This window comes from Sparus aurata, chromosome 21 (genome assembly GCF_900880675.1).
Source record: "Sparus aurata chromosome 21, fSpaAur1.1, whole genome shotgun sequence".
NCBI lineage: Eukaryota > Metazoa > Chordata > Actinopteri > Spariformes > Sparidae > Sparus > Sparus aurata.
In genome coordinates this window covers 14,353,389-14,371,955 of record NC_044207.1, presented here as the reverse complement: position 1 = coordinate 14,371,955, position 18,567 = coordinate 14,353,389, and the positions used below count along the sequence as shown (strand labels likewise).

The 18,567-nt window shown below is 41.6% G+C and overlaps 2 protein-coding genes across 2 annotated transcripts; one reads left to right on the top strand and one right to left on the bottom strand.

The window, feature by feature from the left end:
• Positions 1 to 1,268: 1,268 nt before the first annotated feature.
• Positions 1,269 to 5,016, bottom strand: LOC115572000 (zinc finger protein 629). Its single transcript, XM_030401731.1, has 4 exons — positions 4,620 to 5,016; positions 4,385 to 4,506; positions 3,407 to 3,491; positions 1,269 to 2,819 (listed from the first exon to the last, which is right to left on the bottom strand). Exons 1-4 carry the CDS (start codon positions 4,831 to 4,833, stop codon positions 1,936 to 1,938), a joined length of 1,305 nt encoding a protein of 434 aa, XP_030257591.1. The 5' UTR covers positions 4,834 to 5,016; the 3' UTR covers positions 1,269 to 1,935.
• Positions 5,017 to 8,440: 3,424 nt separating this feature from the next.
• si:dkeyp-68b7.12 (rho GTPase-activating protein 30) lies at positions 8,441 to 18,149 on the top strand. The gene is given in 14 exon segments (XM_030404188.1): positions 8,441 to 8,528; positions 9,017 to 9,119; positions 9,218 to 9,362; positions 10,089 to 10,171; positions 10,655 to 10,762; positions 10,890 to 11,008; positions 11,104 to 11,278; positions 11,861 to 11,958; positions 12,310 to 12,381; positions 12,588 to 13,373; positions 13,950 to 14,158; positions 14,300 to 14,904; positions 15,926 to 17,255; positions 17,258 to 18,149. Coding segments are annotated over 14 exon segments (3,975 nt in total). The 3' UTR covers positions 17,312 to 18,149.
• The last annotated feature ends 418 nt before the right edge of the window (positions 18,150 to 18,567 follow it).

Below are 18,567 nucleotides of genomic sequence, written 5' to 3'. Positions count from 1 at the left end.
AAACGTCTTATGTTATCGCCATAATATCTTCCGGAGATGAACCCCGTTTGATCAGGGTGTATGATTTGAGTAATTATCTTTTTAACCCGTCTGGCTAAGATTGCTGTTAATATACGCACATCTGCATTCAGCAGAGATATTGGCCTATAAGACTGACAATCGGTGGGGTCTTTAACTGACAGATTTTTGAAGGGGAATTTGGTTTGTTCTGATATAAGTGGACCATGTTATGCCAAATGTCTTGTAATTTTATATTTCCTGGCTTCACAGTAAATGTACATACACCGATCAGCCACAACATTAAAACCACTGACGTAAATAACATGGATCATCTCGTCACAATTCGTTGTTCTGCCAGGAAACCTTGGGTGCTGACATTCATGTGATTGCCACTTGACATGCACCACCCATCCAAACACTGTTGTGGACCAAGTACCACAGGACACCCTCAGAGGTTTTAAATCCATGTCTTGACAGCTCAGAGCTGTTATAGCTGCACAAGGGGAACCTTCACAATATTAGGCAGGTGGTCATGATGTTATGCCTGATCGGTGTATCTATACACATAAAAGTAATGGATTATTGGATTATTATGCGTACTACTTGAAAAACTGCATTAACTTAGGTGAAAAACAGGCTGACCGATTGTGAGAGCTGATATTTTATCATTGCAGTGTTTCTTCTTTACGCATAAATTAGGAATAACTTGAGGTGAATTATACAAAAGTGTTCTGATTTTATACAGTACAGTTGGCAGGTTTCCTCATTGAAACTCGTTCATGTCAACTAATGTCGCCCCCACGTGGAGGGTAACATGCGCAGAAACAATATATCGCTTGCAACCAGAGAGAAACGATCATTAAATGTTGACAGGGTTATTAATTACTGATATTTTCCTTTTCATCAGATTATTAGAGGTTTACACAACCCCTCTCAACCTGATTGAAAATTCTATCTGATTGGCCCAGTCTTGTCCAACTGAGATTCTTACACGAGGCATTTTAATTTAAAATGGACCACTATTCTGAGTATTAGTGGAATATTGGCGTCCATGTTAACACAGCTCGATATAAGCTTAAGAGGTAATTTGATGAAACTGACGTCGAACGTATTTCCAAAATCTCTTCTGTCCATCTGGATGAAAAAACATCTGGCTGCTGCAAAATAAAACAAAATTTTTAATCTCTAATTTCTTTAGTTGGTGTATCGCAGGAGAAATCTAATATAATCTCATGCGCGTCATTGAAGGTTATTTATACACATTCATATTTGTATTAATACATCTTTATGTTCATATGAGTATTTGTTTTGTATTGTAACAGTCAAATAAACCTTTCAGAACAGGATGATGCACATTTAAAGGACCATACCAGAATTTGAATGTTTTGACCCATTATAGATCAGATACACTGACCGTGTACCAGACCACTTAGTTTACAGGTTTAAATGTATTTTTGTTGCAAATTCAGGCAGCCATCACTATACTTATGTATAATATATATTATGTATAATATAATACAATATCCTATATATACTTGTTGAGGGATAACAAATTAAAGAGTTGGTCACTCAGTGTGATGGTTCACAAGTCTAATATCTGTTTTTCATACTTTCAGGAAAATGATGGAAATTAATGGCTGCCAAGGAAAAATACAAGAAGAAATAGCAATAATTTGATGTATATATGATTAGTAGTTACACTGTCAACCACACCAGTATGGCTCTTATAGCTTAATCATGGTATAACAATTTAGAATAAGTCAATATATCAATATTATATTAAATATTTAAAATAAAACCATCTTAAACACAAAAACATACTATAAAAAATGAAAAAATGTTATCAATATACTGTATCTTCTTCCTCAAGTCAAATTCCTTTTATAAAAACAGAGGGAATGTTTCTTGTATAATGTAAAATAAATCTCTGTAAAGTCAGTGTGCTGTCTTCTGATGGGACTTGAGGCTCGAGCGCTGGGTGAAGCACTTCCCGCACAGCGAGCACTCGTAGGGCTTCTCCCCGCTGTGGACCACCGCGTGTCTGATGAGGTTGCACTGTTTGGTGAAGCTCCTGCCGCACTGCTGGCAGCTGAACGGTTTCTCCCCCGTGTGGCTCCTCAGGTGCTCTTTGAGCTGGCTGAACCTCATGAAGCTTTTGTCGCAGTACGTGCAGCTGAACCTCTTCTCCCCGATGCCGGACCTCCAGGGCGTCCTCATCCTTCTCGCCAGGCTGAAGCTGCTGCGGCAGAAAGAAGAGGTCGCTGTGTTTGGTGGATCCTCGTGTGGGTTCCTCATGTGAGCTGCAGAGTCTCCGTACTGATGCTGTGATTGCTGAGGAATCAGGCACTGATCCATGGTGTTGATCTGAGATAAAGCGTTGAGTGCTTCGTCTGGTTGTGGTCTCTTACATCCAAAAGTTCTGGCTCGTCTTTTTGCTCGTGCTGCGCTCACCGAGACTGAATGTGATCCACTTTGAGATGGGAACACAGAGGGATCTGACTCAAACTCTTGCTCAGTGTACGAGAAGTTTGCATCAATGGTTTCTCTGCACAGATTGGACGTCCACAGCTGTCCGTCACCCTCCTCTGTCATGACCCTCTGGGCTGAATCAAGAGGAGCTGCGTTCTCATCCGGCTCTTCCTCTCTCTCGTGTTTCACTATGAGCTCTGCCCCGGTTTGGTTTCTGTTGTACCCGTCTGTTGGGGAAACCAAAGATTCAGGGTCGGCCGGGTTCTCAGCTGAGTGGTGACACTCTACAAAGCTGTTGGTCTGGGCAGGCTGTAAGGCTTCAAAACACTGCGGCTGCACGGCCTCAGGGACTAAAGAAAGCACAGGAGGCACACATCATTATCCAGCTCTAAATCTAACAAATCTCCTCTCAAATCTAAGATCACCTTTTATTACTAAAGAGCAACAAACTCATCAGCCATTAAAACAGCACAGCACAGCGATGTGTAGTTGTAGCTGTAGTCCTTAAATATTAAAGTGATAGTTTGGGTATTTTGATGTGTGGTTAAATTAGGTTCTTGTCCATAGTCACCGTGGAAACTAGCTTACCAAAGTCATGTAGCACTGGATGAGAGACTATGGAGTTTGTTTTATCATGCGCCAGTGTGTCTTGTATGAGATAAAGTGAAGGTTAACAAGCTGGAGGAACACAATGTGACCTTTGTTGTCTGGGAGGCAGCCTCTTATGTACAGCTTTACCTCCTGGGTGAGCAGAGTATGTAGACAAATCTGACTGTGACCCTACGAGACTAAACATATGGATATTAACAGTGGGCATTTTCTGTGACATATTCTGCAATTGTACACACACTGTTGTGCACCAGTTGCTGATCGTGTGATGAGCGGAGGATGTTTGCGTGTGTCTGAAACTAAGTGTGATGTGTGCCTTTGAACTCACTCAGGTTCTCCTCGGGGCCGTTCTTCCACACGTCCTCCTCTGCTTGCTCCTCTTTGATCAGTATGTGTTCAGCTTCATTAGCACACTGCAACACCAGGCTCAACATTAATACTCACACACTGTGGAGTCAAATAAATACACACAAGTTGTGCAAGTAAAGGGAAAACCTGTCTACAGTGAGGTTACTTTTATTACACAATTATCTGTGCCTGTGACTGTGCCAGACATATTTTCTAGTTACTGGTTTTACTGATGTACTTGCTCTCTCATTTAGGTTTGACAATAATTTCTTTCTTGTTGTTACCATGGTTACTACTGTATCTGTTTCATCTAGCCCATATGAATGTGAATTCAGGGCATTGCCTAAAAAGAGCTTAATGCTCAATTTTCCTTGAAAAAACAATTGTCGATGATGATGATGAAGTACAATTGACTTACCATTATGGTTATTAAAATGGATAATAGAGTTTTCGTATTAAATCATAGACGTCTATATAATGTGTGCTTAAGATATCTACTTAAGTTAGCATGCTAACCAGTTAGCATGCTAACAATACCATCCTGAGCTTCCAGTCCAGACCGCTAGCAGCACGGCTAACTGAGCTAACTAGCTAACGGCAGCTACAGTTAGCAGCATTTAGCACTCACTCTGGTGATAAGCCCCCCCCCCCCCCCCCCCCCCCCCCATTTGATTGGAGCATGAATTTGAAAGGTGGCCAATTCTTATGTTTGGCACCTTTACGTTATCTACAATGAAAAAATGACAAACATGTCAACCCTGGATCGAGCTTCTCAAATGAGAAGATTTGCCTTTCATTTTGCATTGATTTTTTCAGGTTTTTAATTGTTGGTCATCAAAAAACTGAAATTAAAGACATTTTTTCATTATATTTTGGCAATCTATGGATGAATTTTAAAAAAATGTGTTAAAAAAAGCAGGTTAATAAAAATTAAGAAGACATTTTCTAGTATTCTTACCTGTTGAGGTTGATTTTGAGCCTCAGCATCCATCTGTCTGTCCCAGTCTGTGCTCTGTCTGTCTCTGTTCAACACTATTTTGACCAGAGGAGAGAATCTCTCTCCTGCTGGAGGATAAAACACTGCGGAAGAGGAGCAAAAACACATATTTCACCGGGTTTTTAAACGCACAAACTTACGGACAGTAACATGACATGACACCCCTCTATCCAGGAAATCGAACTGTGCCCCTCACTTTTCCTCCTGGCTCTCATCCTGCTCCTCCTCAGCTCTGCCTCCATCGCCTCACACTTCCTCTGCAGCAGGTCGATGTCTCGCCGGCTCTGGCTCACCTCCAGCCGGAGCACCGCGCAGCTGTCGTCCACGCGCCGGTTTATCTCCGCCACAGCTGCCTTGGCCAGGACCTCCATGACGGACAGCAGCTGGCTGTGGAAGCTGCAGCTCTCCATCTCTTCGACAGATTTCCGTCTCTTATCCAAACACAAATAAATACGCTCACCTGCACCTGCGCCTGTGTGTGCTGTGTGTCACCGACTTTAAGGGTGAATGAATAAATATCTGCTCAGAATATTGTTGTGAAGTCAGAGGCTGTGAATTTCTTTCGCGGATGTCAGTTGGAGAGGGTCGCTCGTTTTGTTTACCCCGGGGTACGAACGGGCGGTGTCACTCCTGCTCACTTCAAATTAGCAATTATTTGTTTTCACATCATGTACTTTCACATTTTCTGCCATACCAATTAAACACACTGGAGAGTTTGTATGTATTTTTTTTAACGACAATAAGGTTGCTAGTTCAGCGTTGTTCCCGCCACTAAGGGACGTACTGGAATCAGAAACGAAGTTATCCTAACAGCGTCACTTATAGCTACAGGTGAATTACCGTAAATATTCGACTACATCCGCATTTTTTGACCCCAGCGGTGGAAGTCAGAACTCTACTCGGTGAATCCATGTGACTGACGTGTTGGAAAATATAACACATTTCTGATAAACCTAATGATGTTTGTTTTATTGCAGTTAAACGTAAAAAAACTAAAAGTTGGCCTTAAATATTTTTTTATTTTTTCTGCGAAAAGCCTCGTGCTTGAGAAACAGACATTTAAAGCATCTCCCAGTTAAGCTAGTAGCTTAATAAAGTAGTTTATGTACTGCAACTGATAACTAATTAACTAGTGAAGTATACATCAGTTATATGACATTAATTAGGCTTAGTTGCCAGGTTTGAAAGAAGACACTAATGATGCCCTTACCCTCAGGAGTATTAATACCAACATCCATTTATTTACAATTTGTCCACAGACTTGATAGCGTATGAGGAAGTTGAAATCCATGAGCATGTATTAATGGTTTTCAAAAAGTTACATCTGCATTAGAAAGTATGAAATGGATTTTTCATGAAAGCAATGATGTATTAACATTATTAAAGCCTTTTGTGACATAGGCCTGGGCCAGAGGTGTCAGAAACAATACAGAGTCACATTATAAAAGATTATCACATAATGCCACAATATTTTTATGACATAATCTATCATCATTTCCATTACATGCTACATCCGACTTCTTTTCCACTAGATCTATCGTCCTCGTTTACTTTGAAGATTAGCCTTATGAAACATGTGATCACTTTATGAAGTAAACAAACATTACAAACTACAAACTGCATCTTTAAGTGGATGTTGTTGCTTTGTCATGTCCTTGACACAGCTATTTTGACTCTTTCTTGTCAGGCTCATCTTGGATGGCAAGAGATTTTAATCTCAGTGTAACTTCCTAGTTAAATAAAGGTCAAATAAAAGAGGACCTTTCAACCAGTTGCAGCATACTGCTTTCATATTAAGAATCCCATAATGTATTGTAATAATATAATACTGCTGAGATCATTAAGCTAATAGAGTAATAGAGTAATTTGACAATTGATAATTAAAGTACATTTTGTTGTCTTTAAGTGAGTACAATTTTTGATTCACAACTTTTACAAAGGGTAGGACTATGTTTACATCTGGCATTGTTGTTCTTTGATGTCATTTGTAAAACATTTTAGTTGTACTTTGTGGGGTGGAGTACTCAAGGCTAATCCAATTTGTATTCTTTGCAGTACTTTGTGCTAAATTGGCATTTTGTAGTCCTTTCAGGTGTGCTTGGTGGTTGTTTGCTGTAAATTTGAGCCCTTTTTACTTGTTGGTAAATCATGTGGTAGTTTGAGTTTCTGTTGTGGTGTGATTTCTGGGTCTTCATTATAATTTATAGTAATTTAATGGTCAGTGATGTAATGTAACTAAGTAAATTTGAGGTACTTTTACTTACATTTTCAGCTACTTAATACTTGCGCTGCACTACATTTCGTATGCAGACGTTTTTTCTTTTCTTTTTACTTTTCTTCTCCATTACATTTATTTGATAACTTTAGCTGCTAGTAATTTTGCAGATTACTTTCTGCATCAGAGCAAAAGTAGTATATGGATTAAAAGAAAAAAACGCTGATTCTGATTATTAGAAAAATGCTGAATATCAAAATTGATAACCGACCAGGCTGTAAATATATCTACAGTTCAATTTTACTACTACTTTTGATGCTTAAGTACTAGTATTACTATATTAACTAGTATTAGTTAAGTATAGTATTACTATGAGATATTTTAGGGCTTTTACTTGTTTGCATGGGTGACTTTCAGATCTTTACTTTCACTCCAGTATGATTTACAACACTGCTTATGTTATGGTTTGGTTATGTTTTGTAGTAGTTTGTTGCATTTTGTAGCAGTAACTTGTGACACATACTATGGAGACTTTGGTCGTATTTTGTGAGCATCTCTGCAGTAGTCACTGAGGCTCTGTGTCCTTTATCACTGCTGGTTTGTAGCACTGATGTACAACTGACACAATCAAATGAAATGGGTTGAAATTAGTTGAATTTGCCCTTTATGCACATTGACTGTCCACTTCTTTTTGTCAGGGTGAGGAGCACACATGGACCACGCTCTATGTAGAGACAAACACAGCACGTAAAGGGAAATAGATGCACTGTGCAGATACACTGAACTGATTTCCCTACTCAATCAGCAGAGGCGGAGAAACCGTGGGCCACATACAGAGAGAAAGCACAAGAGAAGGAGAGACACTCAGGAAGTTAACAGGGGAAGTTTAGTGGTTTCTTGCGTCATCATTTTATGCTGCTACTTGTGTGCCGATGCAGAGTGAAGGTAGGAACGCTCGCTTTTTAACTTGTTCGTTTCCTCAGCTTTCTTCTCTGAAACTCTCTGTAAAAGGGGACAGAGAGGGACGGATGGTGGACCAGAGGAGAGCAGTGGCAGTTGTCAGGGAGATGGAGGAGGTGGGGAGTGAGTTTGAACGTCTGTGTGAGTCTGTATGTTCTGAACATGACTTCCGCTGCAGTGAAAAAGGGGCCGCAATGGCCGTGACATGCGTTCAGGGAGGATAGAGCCGGTCTGTAGTGAACGCAGCTCTCAGGCTGGAGCCGGGTCCGGCGGTTTCTGTGGGTCCATCATGCCCAGAGCGATATTCTGGTGTGATTTGAGTGAAGCGTTCAAAGTCTCACTTCATTGAATTGGAGAAGTACAGAGGCAAGGGTGTGGCCTTCCATTCGAAAAAAAAAAAAGATTGACTACATCAGGGGGAAGTGGAGAGCCACATATGCACGCTGAGGATTCAATGCAGTTTGTTGTTTGATTTTAGGAGGGATTGTTGTTTGTAAAGTGAAGCTGGAGTTCAAAAACCTTTTGACATTTATGCTTTTGCAGGGTGGACGATCAACCAAACTATGTCCTAACACTCCATGACAACTCTAATGCAACATAGCTCACAGAGGAAACAACCTGCACCCAACAACATGCACTGAAGCAAAGGAAACAGAAGCGACAGCAGCAGCAGCACGGTGAAGTCTCTGAAATGTGCAGCGCCCCTACAGAGTCACATTAACAGAGTTGGTCAACACATCCAGCAGCCGCACGGACAATCAGTCAGTCAGCCAGTCTGACTGGCCCAAACAGAGCAGCCTGGGCCGGTCTGAATGTGAGGTGAAAACAGCCGACAGGAAGAGATGAGGAGAGTTCGGAGAAAAGGGGGGAACAAAGAGAAGGTGTTTGGATGTGATCTGCTGGAGCACCTGAACGCCTCATCACAAGAGAGTGAGTGAACAGACTTCTTTCTCTCAACGTTGTCTTCGTCACAGTACAGATTAATACCAACATGTGTGTCACATTGCCAGAAACAACCAGAGACACCTGAACAACCGCACAATGTTTATTTAACAGAATGTGTATAGATATGGGTAGATGTCCTCATTAATCTGGTAAAACAGAAGTGTGTTTTTGTGAATATATTTTGATACCACAAAGATCCTCTTTATATCACCTCGTGTGCTTCTTATATTCGGCACTGACATGACGTTTCAACCACCATTATTTTCCCTCATGAGTCCCTGTAGAAACAGATGATGACATATGTGTCAACCAAACATATAAAGGCTAATTGAATGCCATATATGAAACTTAACGACAAAATACATCATATAATAATGTACATATTCAGCATTGACAAACTGAACTGAACATTTTGCATGTTGTTCCCTTCTTATGCTCATTCATGAATCTGAATCTGTCACTGTTCCCCTCAGTTCCTCTGGTCCTGCGCAGCTGCAGTGAGTTTGTGGAGACACATGGAATCGTGGATGGAATCTACAGGCTGTCAGGAGTGTCGTCCAACATACAGAAACTCAGGTAGATTCATGTGTGTGTTTGTGCAACTCTTGTAACCTATATCTGTGAAAGCACAGTGTGCTCCATGAGGTCTGTGTGTTGTGTTGATGTATGTCCAGGGGCGAGTTTGAGAACGACGCGACTCCAGATCTGAACAAAGATGTGTACCTGCAGGACATCCACTGTGTCAGCTCTCTGTGTAAAGCTTATTTCAGAGAGCTGCCCAACCCCCTGCTCACATACCAGCTGTATGACAAGTTTGCTGTGAGTAGCTCAGACACACAAACATTTCACACAACTTAGCCCCTCTTGCTTGACCACGGGGATTTAGAGTTTCTTCCTAGCAAAGAAAGAATAAAACAAGATAAATCTGGATCTACCAATGATTAAAGAAAAGTATGGCTCTCTAAATGCAATGAAAGAAATAGATTACAGTACATGTGCAATATTTCCTGGATGGAAGAAGTACCAAGATCCTTAAATTAAGTAAAGACAGAATTACCATAGTCTGAAAATACTTCTTTATAAGTTAAAGTCCTGAATCAAAAATGTTACGTAATCAAATTTACACAAGTCTTGTCAGCAAATTGCACTCAAAGTGTCATCATCTATGAGCATTTTACCACTTTTAGATTACATACTTACATGACCCCATATATAATACGTGTGTGTGTATATATATATATATATATATATACACACACACACTACTGGGTAGATTATAGTACTGCTTCATATCATACAAGCATGTTGTATGTTTTAATGTGAACCTAACCAGGAACTACTTGTGTCAAATTATCTTCTGAAATGTACCAGAGTAGGAATACAGAGTAAAGTAAAAGTTTGTCAAAATTGCACAGACGACATTCTTTAGGTAGGTACATGACCTCATTGCATATATCCATAATGATACTGAAATAAAATCATTTACTGATACAAACATCAGTCATCAGTTGTATCAACATATTGATTGACATGTGTGTGTTTCAGGAGGCTGTGGCCATCCAGCTGGAGGAGGAGAGGCTGGTAAAGATCAGGGATGTGTTGAAAGAACTGCCAAGACCACATTACAGGTACACACCTCTGCTGCTCTGAGGGCCTCTTACACTGATCTCATACAGCTTTCCCAACTAAGCCTGAATAAAAGCTTCTCTTTACTGCTTGCAGAAACGAGAACTGGCAGCCACTGGGTACCCTCGCAGTTTTGTTACATTATTTTTACTTCAGGATTAGTTTTGCTGATCCATTTCATTTAGGATAAAGAGGACAGAGTTAAGGGTTTGTCAACTTCCTGAATATGTAGAATGTAGAGGTTTGTCACCAGGTACTCAGGTGGGGAAAGGTTGGGTGCTAAATATTCTGTCAGTTTGGGTAGCACAGCTTAAAAAAAATACACAGTAGATATCCAAAATTGTCCTGAGAAGACTTGTATGATATCGTTTTTGGTTGTTATAGTAATAATGTGATTTATCCACTGATTCCGAATGCTTATTCTTTGTTTTTCACTCACCTGCTCTATTTGAAATCTTTTTGACTCTTCACTTCCTCTCTGTCAGGACTCTGGAGTTTCTGATGCGCCATCTCGTCAGGATGGCCTCCTATTCTTCAGAGACCAACATGCACGCCAGGAACTTGGCCATCGTCTGGGCCCCCAATCTGCTCAGGTAAGCTTATATCAGTCACATACATCAATATGTACAATATTTTCACTCTCTTTCTTAATTTTTACCAGCATTTATTCCTTCATTCACTCATCCATTAATGTATTCATCAATCAATCTGTATGTTAAGGTCAAAGGACATTGAGGCGTCTGGTTTTAACGGTACAGCAGCCTTCATGGAGGTCAGGGTTCAGTCCATCGTGGTGGAGTTCATCCTCACGCACGTCCCTCAGCTGTTTCCTGGACTCGGTAACACACCGGCCTGATAATGATCATTCTATTTTGCTTACTTCATTCAAATTCAGAAGTCACACCGTATCATCGATTCACTTCACCATATTCAGGTGTATCAACTGAGAGAAGGAAGTCCCTCCCCTCCCCGTCTGCAGAGTCCAATCAGGAGGAAGGATTTTTCAAACCCATTCCTACTCAGCCTATCCCAAACTTTGGTAACATCAGTCCAGGAGACGGTCCTCTACCTATAAGACCCTACCATGCTATCATCGAAGGCACAGACAAGTGAGTGGACGCATTCATTTATCTGACAGGAAGTTTTTTTCATACAGAGGTCATAATTATCAGCTGGCACATCCTCTGGAGGTCTGAATGAAGCAGGCATTCTGAGAGCCTTATCTCATGTAAGGCTTGATTTAAGTGTACATTTATCCGCGGTGAGATAAATGCTGTATAATTACAGTGTTTGCTGCCATGATGACATTAAATCGAATAGCTGAATCCAGGGGCAGTTCTGGGGGGGGGGGGGCAACAGGGGCCAGTGCCCCCGTAACTATGAGTCTGGACCCCCCTGTGGCCCCCCTGACAGAGAGTCTGCATCAATAATACAATGACAGATTTCTTGCAATGATTTTGTTTTGAAGCGAAAGGCTGAAATAAAGTGTCTCAGCAGTTTACTACCCAATCAAAATTGCTGAAATTGTAAACACTGTTTTGTCTGAATGAGGGATTTATCTTTTTTTCCCGGGTTGTATGTGCCCCCTAACAAAAAAGCCGGCCCCAACCTGGCCCCCCTATTAAAACTGGTCTAGAACTGCCACTGGCTGAATCTTAGGAAACTGATAACTGAATCTCTGTCTCGTTCAGGAGGAAAGGATCTCTCAAAGGCAGGAAGTGGATGTCCATCTTCAACATCGGAGGAAGATTCCCCGACCCACGGCGGAGACACAAACACTCAGCCAAAGGTACAAAACCCTTATTATGGTTGTGAATCCAGGTAATTGCTCCTAAACTTAAAATAACATTTTAAATTGATTTAAGTATTTCCCTCTGTGTCTATTGTTTTGCTACATTCTACAGTAATAGATTTAAACAGTAAAACCCTCTGATTCAAGTTCATACACGTGTATTTGGGAAGAAAATGTTTCTATATGTGTGTTTCTGTATCAGTTTGGTTTGTAATCAGATTGTTTGGTGAAAATTATGACAACCTGGCCTGTATGACCGAGGGGTTTACACTTTGTGTGTACTTTATGCTTAATCGTCACTTAATTTTTCTGGCGTTTTTGTCTTAACTCATTGGTTCTTTGTTTCAGAGAAAGACCGGCCTGCTTTGAGACCAGCCAGAAGCATGGACTCCCTCAGCACTCCATCCTTTCCAAATGAAGGTGCTGCTCTTGTCACACATTCTCAATCTGATTTTCTCATAACGATAAATAATTACTGTAAATATTTCACGAAAAGAAGAGATTATTGCTATTGCTATGACTCAGTAATCTCTTTGGACTGTTTGTTTCTTCTCCCATGTGAATATGTTAGTCTCTTGAATATGTGAATACAGCATTGGGTCTTATTGAGTCCTGTTGTATTCCAGGTACCAGACGATCTGCCCAGCGCCCTCCTTCCACCCATAACTCCACACCATCTCCACTCGCCACCTCCTCCCCTCAGCCTGGCGCTGACGTCTCATCATCTTCCGGTGCGATCGGTGGCAGTGAATATGCTGTGACCTACCGCAGGGGAACAGGGTTAGTGAGCGGGGGTGCGGGGACCCAGGGAACCTACACCGCCCTCGACCCCGAAGGTTTGGGACTCACAGGCAGCGAGACTGTCCAGTCCAGATCTCCAGGACTCTCCACTAAAGTTGGCCGGAGAGCAGCCATGCACATCACAGGACCCACCATGGTCACTGTGCCCCTGCACATCACCTCCAACCTGGCATTAGGGCTGCTGCAAGGGGGCGGTAGTGACAGGGTCATCCATCGCAGCAGGGATAAGGATGGAGGAGACAGGGTGGAAGGTAAGGAGGGAGGAGAGAAGGTGGAGAGGAGCGAAAGCAGAGGAAAGGAAGGGAAGGTGGAAGAAAGCAGAGAGGTGGAGGAAGAGGAGAAGAATCCCAGCGGGAAAGTGACGGAAAGGGATGCAGAAGGGAGCACAGTGGCAGGTGGTGGTGAGGAGAAGGAAAGTGAAGAAAAGAAGGAGGAGGAGGAGGAGGAGGAGGAGGAGGAGGAGCAGGAAGTCAGAGAGGAATGCAGATGGAAGCCAGAGCTGGCGGGAGGTGGACCTGCGTCCAGAGAGCAACGAGTCAAAAGCTCCAACACTGAGGAAGATAATGATAAAGACGCTGTTGATGATGACAAGGACGTTGATGAATACATGGGTAAATACACCTGTTTCATAACCAGGTTAACCAGCTTTAACCAATGATTCTTTTCAGTATCAGTTATTTTATTAACAATCATGTGTGTATTTTCCCATTTACGGTATACATATTAAATGGAAAAAGGAAGTACTGTTTCATAGCTAGTCGCTCACAGTAAAACTACACACATGTAGTTTAAGAGGGGCCACATGTAGACTTTGCTTAATTTTAAGGGGTCACAAGCCAAAAAGGTTTGGAACGAATAATTTACTCTATAAAGTTTACAAATGATTAAAACAGAAAAGCAAATCCTCGTGTTTAAGTTGCTGCAACCAGTGGAAGTTTTGAATATTTGTTTAATGACATAAATCTGTGGTTCCCTGAAGAGAATCTTTTAAGCATCTTTGCTGTTTTTCCTCTTAACATGTTCACATTTGTGTCCATTTGTGATATTGCACCTTACAAAAAGATTGCGATACGTTGTATGTACCTTGATATTTTAAAATCGCCTCACAAAATACCCCGATATTCATATTAAAACAATATTGTATGGATGACTATTGAAACTTTAACAAAATATTGCCTTATTTACAGATATGAAAGGGGTGGCCCTTGCGGATTTGAAGCCGGAGGTGACTCAGCCTGTTGATGACCGTGTGTTCGATGCTTCGGACATTCTCAACTCAACTGGGGTGGAGGTGGACGACCTCGGGCTGTCCGGCTACGTTCAAGATAACTTTGAATTCCTCGACCAGATGGACTGCAGCGCTATGGACCACATGGACTGCAGTGTCTCCTATCAGGTGTGTGTTGTTTTGCAGGTGAAGTTTGAACAGTTTTTGTAGATGGAAAACATTTGTTAACACATTTTATTTGGGGAATAAATTCTAGGTTTGTAGGGGATAAAAACAGCAACCTTTCAACTCTCTCTCTTTGCCCGTCAGGTGAACGAGTTCTCCGTTGAACCTCCTGGTCACTCAGACGATGAGTATGAAGTCATGGCGCAAGCTCAGTCTCCCTGTCATCCTGCAGATGTCCACACACACCTGCGGCCCGACCCTGAGTTAAAACCACACAGGCCGCTCAGCCTCGACATAAACAGCCGACACACTAAATCCCTCAGCTTGCCTTACATGACCTCGCCTGTGCACGGACCGGAGGAGTCTTGCTCTGAAGAGGACCTGGCGGGGGACGACAGTGATGACAACGATTACAGCAGTGACGAAGATGAGTGCATGTTTGTTAAAAGCCTTCCTCCTGATTTCTTTTTAAGCAATTTGCCCGAGTTTGAAGCAGACTCTGAATATGTAGGTTATGCGCTTGATGGAGTTCCTGCACATCAAGAACAGATCTCTGAGGACAGGGAATGCAACTCAATGAACCTTAAATTTACTGCTTGCAAAGTAACAACTGCTGGAGATGAGGAGCAGGTGGAAGTAAAAGACGAAAAAGATGAAGACGGACTGGAAGAAAAGGAGATAACAAAGACTGAAGAGGAAGACACAGTGCGTCTCCAGAGAAGAGACGAACTGGAAAACAAGAGGCAAAGGTGAAAATGATTCCTTTTTGACATTTTAACATAAAAGACAATATGTATAACAATCCAATTAACAACTAAGTTATCATGCAAGTGCATTTCTAGTAGACTTTTTTTTTGAAGGCCGTATAGAGCAAATGCTGGACACATGTTTTGAAAAGCCACATTTAAATCATCTCTATGATCTGCTATGGTTTGTCTCACCTGCCCGCTCACAAATGGTGCAGAAAGTTGGTGTATCTGGTGCACCTTTGGAGCATGGCGACTTGAGTAAGTTGCCTGGGCAAAGTGTTAAAAAATGTAAGAATATGTTAACTTTAATGTGAGTCCAAAGAGCGTGACAAAAACACCTGACACAAGAAACGAGAGGTGCTGACATGTTGACATCTCTGTGTGATCGGATGCCCAGTTAATCCTTTTCCTTACATTCTGGTTTGAGACATCTTATGTTATCTGGGCTTTTGTCACATCTTACAGTTCGTGGAGGAGGAACTTGATGCTTCTCTGTTCCCCAGCTGGCCTCAGCTGCATGTGCAATGTGTGGCACCATTGCTTGTTCATTATTTATTCATATTCTAAAATAAAACATGCCCAGGCAAAAAGCAAAAAGCAAACCCTGTTTCATTACCACGGTAGGGTATTAAAAGGGGCGCTGTGGCAGACAGAAGTTCCTGCAACTATCCCCTTATCAGAAAGAAAACATTAAGCCATTAGAATCATTTGAAAGACCATATCATCATACAGAAGGTAGTGATATAAATACAGTCAAATCAGTGAAGAATGTAGTAGAATGTTTAGCTGACCACAAGGAAATAGACACAGTTCTTTCAAATAACAAAGTTGTTTCTCTACTATCACATGAATTAAAAACTTTATTATACAATCAAAACTGTATTTGATATGTAAAAACGACAAAATACACTACATTTTTACATATCTTCAACCAGTTGTCTCAAGCAACATAATGTAATGTAATATTTCTTCAGTGCATTTAAAACTGTCTTAAATGTTTCTATCTGTCATCCATCCGCAGTAAAGCGACAGAGGAAGAGCAAAGCGTCGCGGAAGAGACCCGATGTGACAAAGAAGAGCCTGTCACTTCAGATGAATCAACACACCGCTGCTGCGCTGACGATCCCCTGCCGAGCAACGATGAATCAAGCACTGTGACTGAAATGAAGGTGGAGGAGGAAGAGGAAGTGGTTGATCATCCACCTTGTCATGCAGTTTCTTGTGTCAAGCATGAGGAGCTCAAAGACGAAACAGAGCAGCCCAGCGCCTGTGTTAGAGAGGATATGAACGAGAGCGACAGTGGTGAAGGAGACGACAGCAATTTATACAAAGAGATAGAGGACATGTGCCAAGAAATGGATCTGGAAATGACAGAATGTGACGAGAACGTGCACGAACAAAGCACTGAGGGAGGCCATGAAGCGTTAGCAGACATAAAACATGAAGAAAAGATGCAGGAAGGTGGCGAAGGGCAGGGAATTTGTGGGGCAAGCAGAGACATTTGGCATGAATACGAGGAGGTTGTATGCGAAGTGATAGAGGACGAGGAAAGTGAGCAGGCTGAGAGGGGGGCTGCAAGAGAAAGTGTTGCCAGGGAGGGAGACACGGTCGAAGATGTAAAAGCTGTAGAGGGGGAAGAGCAGACAGCAAAAGTTTCAGTGGACGAAATGGTGGAAGTGGATGGTGGGGGGACGGAGGACACAGTGGAGGAATCAACGGAGACTGAAGAACAGATTGTAGAAACAGAGATGCAGCAAGAGTTGGCGGAAAAAGAGACAAACTTACCAAAGATGAGTGAGGCAACTCAAGGGAAGTACGCCATCGATGACGAGGCACAGCATCATGATGCAAAAGAAGTGGTTTCAAAAGACAAACAGAACAAAGAGAGAAATGATGAGCAACGAAGGGCGCCGCCAAGTGTAGATCCGGTCAGACTTGATATGATGGAATCAAAAGAGGGCAGAAAGTGTGAGGAAAGTGACGGCAGCCCAGGAGGAGTTGGAAGGAAGCTGGTCGTCTCCAAGCATCCGAAAGTTTACCAAGTTAAAGCCGTGCCGGTGGTGCCTCCGAAGCCGCAGCACTGCAAAATCACTGCCCTGACCCTCCGACAGCAGCAGGAGCAGAGAGACAGAAGAGACGCTGACAGAGGGAGAGAGAACTCCACCGAGCAGGAGAAAGTTTTTGCAGTAGATCAGGGGAGTGACTTAGACGAGGGCAGGGCGAATAAGGAGAAGCCAACACTCAGGGAGAGGAGAAGGGACGGGGACGAGAGCGCCACGAGGGAAGCGAGCAGAAACAGTCCCCTCAGCATGTGTTTCGATGAGGCTGTTGCCATAGCAACCATGAGGCGGGGGAAAGAGAAAGAGTGCGAGAAGGAGAAGGAGAGGCAGAGGGAGTGGGGGAATGAAGTGCAGTGAGGTTTTAATTTGTCTATGTATTGATTTAAACTGATTCGACTGTACAAACTATTTGTCTATTTGTAGCATAAAGGGTTTCGTTGTACTTTAAGGATATAGTAAAAGACAGCAGGGCAACAGTATTGTTTATGCGGTGCTGTTAAATATGTTTAGGTGTGCAAACATGATGTGCAGACAGGAAATAATAGTTTTTCACAGTATTTTTCAGAGGTTCTCTCTCTTGTTAGGCAGAGAACTGGAGAAAGCTAACAGGAAAGAAGGGAAAACAGACGGGGGGATAACATGCAACAAAGTTCCCCCGGGATAACTAGAAGCAGAGCTGATTCATTTTGAACAACATCTGGGTTCAAGACGTTGATCAGGAAGCTTATAAATAGCTGCAATTGCGCTACTTGCTTTGAAGTTATTAAAACTGAAAACAAATTTAGAGATGGGATTAAACGTGAACTGCTGCTGAGACATTGTGAGTATGAACTATTTGACAATCCATCAGGATAAACTGATGTTTTCTTTATAGACCCAGAACTTTCGCAACTTCCAGGTCTGTAAAACAAAACACCCCATCATTTGAAAACTATTCAGTCTTGAGCAAAATTAAATAGATAAGCCTGAAATTGAGCTAACTCTTGTTTGCACTAGTATAATTATACAGTACTTTGTAATTATATGAAGTATATGTATATATACTGTCTATGTATTTTATTATGTGGAGGGAAATGTTTTTCAAAGAACCAGGCTGATGAAAGGAATGTATCATTTATGATAAATACAAAGTCTGCAAAAGTCTAACTTTTATTTGGATTATGTGAATAAAAGATGTTTCCTATAGTGCCTGTCCTATTATTATTATTATTATTATTATTATTATATTATTACTCATCTTTGTTCTTGCCTTCTCATGTTTATTCAGTGAAACTTTATTGCAACACTTATCATATATACTGTAGAACATTGCTTTATTATTATGTTAACACATTACTGATATTTAATATATTATATTGCTGATATTTAACTAACATCTAATATGCTGAATGTAGGCCTTTATTTCAGGTGAATTACACTGATGTAGGTCACAGAATCAGAGGTAGTCAGACTGGTTCATTGCTTGCTTGTGCTTATGTTATAAAAGTATTGCCTGTAAAATAAATCAAAGAGAAAAGCCAAGAATACACCAGAAATAAGTTAATTATTTTATTATATATCGTTTTCATGGCATGGTAATTAGTTGGTATCCAGATAAATACTA